Source organism: Chiloscyllium plagiosum, chromosome 13 (assembly GCF_004010195.1).
Source record: "Chiloscyllium plagiosum isolate BGI_BamShark_2017 chromosome 13, ASM401019v2, whole genome shotgun sequence".
Taxonomy (NCBI): Eukaryota; Metazoa; Chordata; class Chondrichthyes; order Orectolobiformes; family Hemiscylliidae; genus Chiloscyllium; species Chiloscyllium plagiosum.
In genome coordinates, this window is record NC_057722.1 from 9,307,133 (window position 1) to 9,318,701 (window position 11,569).

General features: G+C 41.5%; 1 protein-coding gene across 2 annotated transcripts in view; it reads right to left on the minus strand.

The window, feature by feature from the left end:
- The window catches only part of sned1 (sushi, nidogen and EGF-like domains 1), a 145,710-nt gene that overhangs the window by 39,870 nt on the left and 94,271 nt on the right, over positions 1–11,569 (minus strand). For both annotated transcript variants that reach the window (XM_043701804.1, XM_043701803.1), the window contains 3 exons: positions 6,452–6,568; positions 4,320–4,436; positions 2,881–2,997 (listed from right to left, as the gene is read on the minus strand). In XM_043701804.1, coding sequence (XP_043557739.1) covers positions 2,881–2,997; positions 4,320–4,436; positions 6,452–6,568 — 351 coding nt within the window. The remainder of the gene's footprint in view (positions 1–2,880; positions 2,998–4,319; positions 4,437–6,451; positions 6,569–11,569) is intronic.

Below are 11,569 nucleotides of genomic sequence, written 5' to 3' on the forward strand. Positions count from 1 at the left end.
TGTGAGGTTTCAGGAGCGAGAGGGCCAGTGGAAACAGTGGTGAACTAATCTGGTGTGGGTATACTCACAGCACGTTTGGCTGAGGTGAAAGGGTGAAAGATAGAGACCACGTGGAGGTCACATGATCTCAGATTAGGGCTTTAGTGTGACTAGGCTGAAGGCAGGACACAGAAGCAGGTCGAAAGAGCATCAGAAACCCAGTTTAGAGTCAAATAGGATGTTGAGGTTCCAAGCTAAGAGAGTGACCAGTGAAGGTAACAGTGTTGTTGACAATGGCGTGGGATTTATGTTAGGGACTGAGGAAGATGGCTTTTGGTCTTCTCAGCATTTATCTGGAGAAAAATCTGGGGCTCATTCACAGCTGGGGATTTGCAAACTTAGAAGACAACCCTGCTGGAGCGAAATTGGCATGGTCTAGACCAGTTTGACACTCTGCTTGAACCTATCTTGTCAGTTCCTCTGAAAATTACCTCTGAGGATAATGTTACCTAGCGCAATATTTATAGCTCAGAAAGTGATCACCACAGGTTGAGTCTCAATGAACTCTGAAGGCAAGAGCAAGTACTTTTGTGAAGTTCTAGTTATACATAGTATATATTAAAAAATTCCAGTCAAACAGACAACAACGGAACCAAAAAAGGCAGGCACACTGCTCTGGACAGCAGAGTTCCTAAGTTACCAGGTCGCCAGGTTCCCCATGAGGGTGTTTATTGGCGGCATTGTGGTATTGTCACTGGATATTAATCCAGAGGCCCAGGCTAACTTGTCAGCCCAAGCCAGGATATTGTCCAGGTCTTGCTGCATTTGATCCTGGGCTGCTTCAATATCTGAGGATTCGTGAATGGTGCCAACATTGGCGAACATTCACTTCTGACCTTATGGTGGAGGGGAGTTCATTGATGAAACAGCTGAAGATGGTTGGTGTTAGGCACTACCCTGAAGGACTCCTGCAGAGATGTCCTGGAGTTGTGATGGCTGACATTCAACAACTATAACCATCGTCATTTGTTCTACGTATGATACCAACAAGTAGAGTGGTTTCCCCCTGATTCTGGTCGACTCAGGTTTTGCTATGGCTGTTTGATGCACACTTAGTCAAATGTGGCCTTGGTGTCAAGGGCTGTCACTCTCACTTCACCTCTGTATTTCAGTTATTTTGCCCATGTTTGAACCAGGACTGTAATGTGGTCAGGAGATGACTGGCTCTCATGGAAAACAAACTGAGTATCAGTGAACAGGATATTGTTAAACAAATGTTGCTTGATAGCAGTGATAATGATTCATTTCTTCACTTTACATTGAGGTAAAAGACCAGTCATGATCTAGAAAAGTGGAGAAGGCTTAATGGGCCTAATATCTTGCTCCTGTCATGCGTTCCTTATGGAGTTCCTTACCTGCTCAGTCACTTCATGGGGCAATTCGGACTCAACGACATTGCTGCCATTGGGGTATCACACTTAGGCCAGACCAGGCACTATAGACAGATTCCCTTCCCTGAAGGATATTAGTGAGGCTCTTGGGTTTTTATAACAATTGACAATGGTAAAAATGTTCACCTTTACACTGGTTTTGTGTTTAGAATTCAAAGTTCAGCAACTGCCATGGTGAAATTCAAAACCACGTGCTCAGGACATCAGCCAAACTTCCTGGGTTACTAGACCAGTAACATTACCACAACAGCAATACCTTCCATGTGGCCCACTGCTGAGATATCAGCATCTATCGAAGGGTAGAATTAACTCAGAATAAAGACTCTCACATTTTAGCTATGGGGTCTCTGTAATAATATTACCAATAGCAGTACTCAAGTGGCATTTTATCAAAATATCCCTAACCATATCCGAACAGTATGGTTACCTGTTTGACCCACTGGGATTTGACATATGGGAGTTAAGGTACAGTAGAGATTTACAAGGATATTGCCAGGGTTTGAGCTGTGAGGGGGAGGCAGTTTAGGCTGGGGCTATTTTCCCTGGAGCATCAAATGCTAAGGGGTGACCTAACAGAGGTTTATAAAATCATGAGGGGCATGGATAGGGTGAATAGCCAAGGTCTTTTTCCCAGGGTAGGGGAGTTCAAAAGTAGAGGGCATAGGTTTAAGGTGAGTGAGGAATGATTTAAAAAGGACCTAGACAACTTTTTCGCATTGTTTACATGTATGGAATGAGCTGCCAGATGAAGTGGGAGTTGGTACAGTTACAACATTTAAAAGGCATCTGGATGGATACATGACTAGGACAGGTTGAAAGGGATATGGGCCAAATGCTGGCAGATGGGATTAGATTAATTTAGGATATCTGGTCAGACTGAAGGGTTTCTGTGCTGTACATCTCTATGACTGTAAGTGGGAAACATTATATTCTAATGGGTTTCTGTAAAGTTGGAGTGACTAGGAAGAGTTAATGTCTTGGAATAATAAATAGGAGAAGTGAAAGAGATCAGGTTTTGCTTCATTGAGATTCTATACGCTGAAAAATGAATGGGGAGAGATTTCATCTATAGTATTCTAATTGAGAGATCTGATGAGGAGGGAACTGACTTACTGAGATTTTAACAATGAATCAACAGAAAGGGATTTGTCCATTAGGATTCTATTAAGAATTCATGTTAGGGCATTGGATTATTGGGATTCTCACAGTGAGATCTGATCCACTGGGATTCTAACAGCAAATCAGTGGAAAGGGATTTAGTCAATGGGATTCTAACAGTGAGAGTCAATAGAAAGTGATTTTATCCCTAAATAATCAATGGAAAGTAATTTGGTGCAGTGGAATCCTATCCAATAGGAGTCAATGGCAAATAGGTTGGCTGTACAATGGGAAATGCTACACAATAGGGGATTTGGTTGCTGTTCTTTTGTATTGACAGTATTTGGTGTACCTGTGTCACAGTGCCGTCCAGTGAATCCTCTCGGGCATTCACACTTGTATTTCCCAATGTAATGGAAGCACGTGCCCCCATTCTGGCATGGGCTGGATGAACATGGATCTGGCTTACCTACACAGAAGGGAACAAGACGAGATCTGTTAACAGATAGAAGGAGTCAAAGTCAGACAGGAATAATCAGATACCCAGACACAAACCACAGAGTAAGATGCTCTTTATGCCAATGGTGTAAACCTATATTGTTCCATTGAGACATTGCTGCAATTATCTAAAAAGTGATACTCCCAAATCATTGACGGACTGATTCCAAAGTGAAAATCCAGGCATATCCGACTGGCATTGCTATAACTATCTTGGTCAAGACACCCTCTTTAAACTTGCATGATTGACGCGCCATAATTCCAGTACTTCACAATATTTCACAGTGGGCCTGTCTTTATGCTCCTGTACATCTATTTCACAATGGGATCCCCTTTATACTCATGCTGCTACAGCTGGGATCATATTAATCAGAGAATCCCTACAGTGTGGAAGCAGGCCCATCCAGTCCACACCACCCCTTTGAAAAGCAGCCCATCCAGCCCTACCCCTCTACCCTGTCCCTACATAACCCTGCATTTAGCCATGGCTAAAGCACCAATTGCACATATCTTTACACTGTGAGATGAACCCAGAGCACCCAGAGGAAACCCAGGCAGATATGGAGAGAATGTGCAATGCCACAGACAGACAATCATCTGAGGCTGGAATCAAAGCCAGGGGCTGGGCACTTTGAGGCTTAAAGGACCCCATACCAACAACCAGCAGAACAAATGTCATATACAAAATACCCTGCCAGGACTGCATTGGACAATAGGCAGGAAACTAGCTACCAGGATACATGGGATCAACTAGCCACCAAAAGACATGACCAACTATCACTAGTGTCCTTACACACAGATGGAGAGGGACACCAGTTTGACTGGGATAATACATCCTGGGACAGGCTAATCAAAGACATGCACAGGAATTCCTAGCGACCTGGCATTCAAACCGGAATTCCATTAACAAACACATTGATTTGGACCCCATTTACCAACCTCTCGGAAACAGAACCGGAAGTGATGTCACCAAGCACAACAGACCAAGACACAGAAATAACAAGCGGAACAGAATACCAGCGCTTCACCGGAGGCTCACTGATGATGTTACCTAGCATGGTGAGGAAACGTCTGAGAACAAACCTATCAGCTCAGCGAGCAAACTTACAACCCGATCCATGGGTTAGTTCCTTAAACCAGTAAAACAGAATAGGTTACAAAGCAGATATTACAGCAAACAAACTGACTTCCATGCAAGACATAAAAGAGTCACAGCAATGTATATACACAGCACATGGAATCCCTAAAGTCAACTCTCTGAAAAGCAAGCTGCACATCGCTGACTGGACATACCTGTCTCACAGTTCTTGCCAGTGAAGCGATACAGACAAATGCACTGATAAGTTCCGTGAGCCTCCTTGCAGGTTCCACCATTCCGGCATGGATTAGACGCACAAGAGCGGAGTCTTTCTGAGAGAATGGAGAAAAAATTATTTCATTTGAAGATGACTTATTCTCAATTTCAAAGGGTGTGTGTTTGGCGATTCTCTGCAAAGTGTGCAGGGCAAGAAAAGATTCTTGCTGTAGCAGAACCACATTACTTAAAAAAAAATCCATGCTCTGGGTGATGGAGTGCTGTCAAGGGATAAAACGTCCCCATGTGCACCCAAACATTCCCATGTCAGATACAGCAGAAATCAGAAAGTGTAGAAAAACGTTGTCCACTGATTGGCCAAACATTCCTCGGTCAGCTATGATACTATTTGGAAACAAAAGTAAACTTCTGTGTACGATCGTATCAAATAAGTATAACGTGGGGCTTGGCAACAAAAGTACACTCTCAGCTTTGATATAATATTATAGAACAAAGTCCTCTTAAACTACCCTTTACGTACTCCCTACCCAGATGGTGAATGGATTGGCTACAGAGTCAAATCTCTTTGCAGTTTCCCACCAAACCGCTACTAGTTCAGGTGCAGTATTGGTTAGATACAAAACAAACCTCTATCTACAAATAAATATAATAGCATAAGTTAGAGTCAGAATTTGACACAATGTAAAGATACCTCTATATTGATCTATGAAGAACTGTCAGGGGAAGCTAAGCATAATGAATATCCAAACTAGCAGTTCCCTGTATATTAGCACACAGACAGACCACAGTTTAATCTCAGCGCAGTGCCATGTTGTATGAGTATAAAACTGAAAGGTTACATTTTGGGTTGCCTATTTATTCTTTCTGTCCTGTTATTAATTCAGAGCTGAACTGTAATCAGTTCCAGGCTGTGCCTGCTCGGAATTTTAAGAACAATGCTGCCACGGTCGACTTGGATAAAAAAACTGGTCAATAAATTGGACATTGGGAATCGTAGTCTGTACAAGGCTAAGAGTTGAACTGAAGTGTTAAAACTTTTGCTGATTTTTCATTGTTTTATTTTAATATTTTATCAGTTTTGGTTTGGAGCTGAGAACCGAGAACTGTGAACTGAAAAAGACCTTTGGACTGTAGGCAGCTTGTATTAAAACAAAACAGAAAAAAAACACACTGCCGTTTGATTGTGAGGCCAGACCTGGAAATCAATTGCAGCTTGGATCTTGATCAAAAGTTTCCCCAGATACCTCAACACTAGGGGGAGAGCAGATAGCAGATATTGGCCATTAATGAGGTCAGTTACCTGGAATTGATTCCAGCAAGTGCAGGATAGCTTCTCAAGTAGATGGCCAATGTTGTATGGTAACTGGGACCTGATGGGGAAATGGTCAGTCTGGTATGGAGAGGCCAGAGTTCCAATTAGGTTTTGGACTGTGTTTTCTGTGGAGGAGGATTTTGCTTGCTGATGCTCTAGCATGAAGATTTGAAAGCTTTCTGCCTACCTTCCGTTGTGAACTATTGGAGGTTCAGAGAACAGAAACTAAGTTATGAGTGTCTCTGCCTTTATTGGAAAAGGTGGTTCCGATCACCATCTTCCAAAAAGCAATCAAGAAACAGTCATGTATGCTTGTGCAACAGTGCATTGTGACAACCACAAGCAATCTGGACTGTTTAATTGTTTTCTTTTGTTTATCCCTTAAATGTGTTTGTTTATCTGACAGTCGTTTGTGTGAATAGGGCTGAAAACAAATGTTTTTGAATTAAATAAAGTTATCAATTAGATTACTTTGTGGTTTAATTTTTACTTGCTAAAGTTACTGCATTGTTATTCAGTTATGAAATATTTTGTTTAAACTACAAAGAAGTGTTGAGAATTGACTATTCGCAGAGTCTGGCTATTTAATAGCTTGGCTAGGATCCATTGGGGTAAACTTTGAGAGATTTCAAGGTTTTAGTTTTACTGTGTTGGGAATACAGAGGTAGGAAGGCTGATTTGGTTTGGCTTTCTGACTCTGTGACATAACAGAAGGAACAGTTTATGTTGAATGTGAGAGTGTCAATAGACCACAGACTATGCTTCTGGAAGAGATGAAAAAATGAGTTAAAAACAGACCTTTCTCACAGCGTTGCCCGCTGAAGCCCGGTGGACACTGACAGGTATAGGAGCCATCTTGTTCATTGCAAGTCCCTCCTCTCTGACAGGGGTCAGAGTCACATGGGGATGGCATCACTGGAAGCAAGGAAAAGATTTTAGAGACACCTATCTAAACCCAATGTTGATATCAAGATGAACATTTATGGAATGCATGATGGAGTGTCAATATAAAACAAAATCGCAGTAGAAGCAGGCTAATTGGCCCTTACAGTCTGTTTCATCACTCAATAGGATTATGGCTGACCTGTTTGCATTTTCAATTTCACATTCCCATCTACACTTGAGAATCATTGATTTTATTGTCTGAAGGGTCTTCTGCCTGAAAAAAATATTCAATGATCCTGCCTCCACCCATTTCTGAGACAAAGTGTGCCAAAGTCACACAATCTTCTGAGAGAGAGAGAAAAATACTCTTCATCTCTGTCCTGAAAGAGCAACTGCTAATTTTATTTCAGTGTGCCAAGCTCTGGACTCACCCACAACAGGAGACATCCCTTCCTCCTCATCATCTTAAGACCATTCAGGATCTTATACACTTCAATGAATTCACTCCTCACTTGTCTAAACTCCAGTGGAAACAGGTCTGGCCCATCCAACCATATCCTTATAAGATATTCACTCCATTGCAGGTATCAATCTTCTGAACATCCTTTAAGCCAATGCATTCACATCCTTCCTCAAATAAGGACACCAAAACTGCATAGTACGAGAGAGGTGGCTTCACCAATGCCCTGTGTAACTAAAGCATAACATCCATTCCTTTATGCTCAATTCCTCTTATAATAAAGGATAGCTCCCATTAGCCTTCTTGAGTACGTGCTGTACCTGTCCTCAACTTCTTGTGAATAGTGTACCAGAACACCCAAACCCCTCTGTCCCTTGGAATTCTGTAGTTATTCTCCATTTAAGTAACATCTGACTTTTTAAAAAATTCTCCTGTCAAGATGAACTACTTCTCATTTTCTCACATTGTTCTCTATCTGCCAGATTTCTGCCCAATCACCCAGTCTCCTGACTGCAAATTCTTTATCTCTCTTTCACAGCATAGTTTCCGACCTGTCTGTGAATTCAAGTACCACTCCTTCGTTCGGCCAATCTAAGTCACTGAAGCACAAAATTGAGGCCCAAGCCCAAAATCTTTGAGACTCCTCTCATCAGGATATGGGCCGGGTGCTGGCAGGTAGGATGAGATTGGGTTGGGATATCTGGTCGGCATGGATGGGTTGGACTGAAGGGTCTGTTTCCATGCTGTACATATCTATGACTCTATAAATCAGTCAAAGACCAATCTATGCATACTCTGTTTGCTTCCAGCCATTTGATGTTTCATCATTATAGATAAACACCATGAGTGCTTATTTTCCACAATAACACTGATGGGGCATCTTATCAAATGCCTCCTGGAAATGCACTCATACTACATTCACAGGGCTTTCCATTATCCACAACATATTTTATTCCTTCAAACAACTTTAATAACCTGGTTAAATATGATTTATCTTTGACAAAACCATGTTGCCCCTTCCCAATGACTTGAATTTTTCTAGTTTCCCTTTCCATAATCTCTTTAATGGCCAATTATAACACTTTCCTCAGGGGACAGGCATCAAGTAATCTACCCTATAGCTTCCTGTTTTCTGCCTCCAGCTCCCCTTGAATAGATTAGTTATGTTTGCTACTTTCCAATCCAATGGAACCTTTTCTTAATCCAGGGAAAATGGGAAAATCAACACCAACACATCCACTATCTCATTAGCCGCTTCTTTTAAGACCCTAGGATGAGGTCCACTTTGACCTGGACACTAGCTCCATCTATATGCTTTGTACCACTTTCCTCATGATTGAAATTGCACAACATTTCTCTTTCCATCCCACCTCCCGATTTAAATAATTACTGGAATGCTTTATTTTTTTTCCAAACAGTGAAGATAGAAACAAGATATTTGTCTTTTTCATCCACCCTTTCCTTATTATCTCCTTTTCATTCCCCATTCTTTACATATTCTTTTCCTTTTTAAATTCCTGTAGAAACAATCTAACTTCTTCCTCCTAATTAACCTTTTGGTCATTCTCTGCTGCGTTTTATATTCCGACCAATTATTTGACTTGCCACTCATCTTCCTGCAGTTGTATGCTTTTTCCTGAAGATTGATGCTTTCCATAATTTCTTAACTAACCATGATAGTAGTTCATCCTTTAAGAATGTGTCTTGATAATATTAATATGTTTATTCTGAGTTTTCTAAAATATCACTTTAAATGTCTGCTACTGTGTGTCTATTGATCTATCCACCTGCTGAGTACACAAGCTCATTTCAGCTCCCACAGCTTTCATGCAGTTATTTACATTTCACACACTAGTCTTAGACCCAAATTTCCTACTTTCAAACTGAGTGTAAAATTCCATCATATTGTGGAATTGTGCTGCTACGTCTGGGTGCCTTAACTCAGAGGTCATGAATCAATCTTGTCACATTACATAATACTAAGTCAGCAATCTGTTGCTGGCTGAATCTCACTTCGCACACACCTTATCTCCCCTTACAAGGGGACAGTACAAACTAAGGTCACAATGCATCCAGTAACTTTATTTTAAAAGTGCAGCAATTCCTTCCATAATCTTTGATTTTAAAGCTGTCCTTTTCCAATGCCAGCCCACAATCAAGTATAAAGAAAATCTAAGTTATGGTCTTTACACCACTCAAATCAATGACACTTTCCAATTTCAGGAACCAGGTAATCTCTAACTGTTTCACAAATGCTGTCCACAAATAACAGCATTACCACTCCATCATTATCTGGCTTCCTATTTAAAAAAAATAATTCACAAAGACGGGGGCATCTTTGGCCAGGCCAGTATTTACTGCCCATCCCCAATTACCCAGAGGGCAGTTAAGAGTCAACCACCTTGTTGTGGGTTTGGAGTCACATATAGGCCAGCAATGTCCTTCTGTAAAGGGCATTAGTAAACCATATGGGTTTATCCAACAATTGACAATGGATCCTTGGTCATCTCACACTCTTAATTCCAGATAGTTATTGAATTCAAATTCCACGATCTGCTGTGGTGGGATTTGAACCCTGGTCCCCGGACCATTACGTGGGTCCCTGGGTTAAGAGTCCACTGTTAACACCACTAGGCCATTGCCTCCCCAGTTTTCTTGAATGTCATATACCCCTCAATGTTCAGGACTCAATCCTCATCATTCTAAAGCCATGTCTTCGTAACAGCTACCAGATCATATTTGTTAACTTCAATGTGTGTTGTCAACTTGTTTACTTACAATGAATAATGCACACTTTCTTTTTTGCTCTCCCACTCTCTGACTCTCTTTTCCTATATAACTATTTTCTTCTCTTACCGTGTCTCTACTCTTTGATGTACCATCAGGTTTCCATATTTGATCCCTTCCCCCCCCATTGTTTAGTTTAAAACCATCTCGACTTCCCTAGTTATCAAAATGGGATGTGTTAGTGGTTTCTCCAATTAGAATGTGTTACAGCAATAGATGGAAATGGTTCAAACTTTGCACTTCAGTCACATGATATGTAGCCAGTTGTTTGGAATGTAAATACAGACATATAAACTTTACAGTACACTTGGGAAATAGTCATTGACTATGGTACAGCAACACTCTCACCTCTTGGTCAGCAGGCTGTGAATTCATATCCCAGTCTGATACATAATTGAGAATGACACTTCTGTGCAGTAATGAGGTAGTTCTGAACTGTAGAAAGTAGTGCCTTTTGGAAGGAGGTGTTAAACTGAGGCCCTTTCTGTTCTCTCAGTTGGTTTGGTGGCTGGTTTGTGATGCAGAGTGACACCAATCATGTAGGTTCAATTCCCACACTGGCTGAGGTTACCATGAAGGATTGCCTACTCAACCCCTCCCCCCCGCTGAGACATGGTGACCCTCAGGCTAAACAACCACCAGTCATCACTCCCTATTGAATGAGCAACCCCAATGGTTTGGTAAAACTATGGCAACTTTACCTTTTACATGAGTATAAGATCGAATGCCAAAGAAGAGCTGCGGTGTTGCCTGCTTAGTATTTATCCTTCAACCAGCTTAATAATAATAAGATATTATCATCTTGTTATTATCATGCTGTTGCTTGTGGGAGCTTGTTGTGTGCGTGTGTGTGGCTTTTCCAACATGACAACACTGTTTTCCTTCAAAAGTACCTCAGTGGTTGTGCTGTGCTTTGGAATAGCTGAGGTCATGAAAGGCACTGTATGCATTTCTCGCAGATCAAGCGGCAAATTTCCATTCAAGTTGCAGCGTTGTGAGTTGAGAAGCTGGTAGCATTGACAATTTGTAGTGTGATGCTCTGCATTACCACCAGGGGGATATACTGGCAGTGTTATGTGAATTCCTACTGTAGCGTTTTCAGGAGTCTCCAAACGTATTACTTATTATAATGCAATAAAATTATTGAGACCTCCTAACTTTTTCTGTTGCTATACGTCTGTGATGGTAGTCAAGTTTTGATACATCCATTTTCCACTCAGACTGCTTAATGTTGTGATGGGCAATATCTATTTCTCCCCCCGCCCCGGTGACACTGCTCTATTACCCATCTCCCCCGCTTACTGTCTTGAATACAAGAATCTGTACTTTTCAAAAAGTTGGAACTTAGAAGCATCTCCTCCTAGGTTACACTCCACTTAATCTGCTGATTTAAAAACCAGAGAATTCCATCCGCTTTCTCAGAGACCCCATGTAGCTGTGGTTGCCTTTTCTGGAGTTTCTCCCCATCTTCTCCTGAAGTAATGGCTGGAGGCCAATAACAACAGGTTGCATTTAAGTGGCACCTTTAATGCAATAGAACACCCTACAGCATTTGACATTAGTGTGGCACAGTGCACTAGAAATCAAGTTACATTAGGGAGACAAAATAAAAGCTTGGAAGTAAGTTTTAAGAAGTGAGGTGAGAGAGGGAAGTGAGTTAGAGAAGTGCACGGAAGGAATTAGATTAGATTAGATTAGATTAGATTAGATTCAGTGTGGAAACAGGCCCTTCGGCCAAACAAGTCCACACTGACCCACCGAAGCGCAACCCACCCATACCCCTA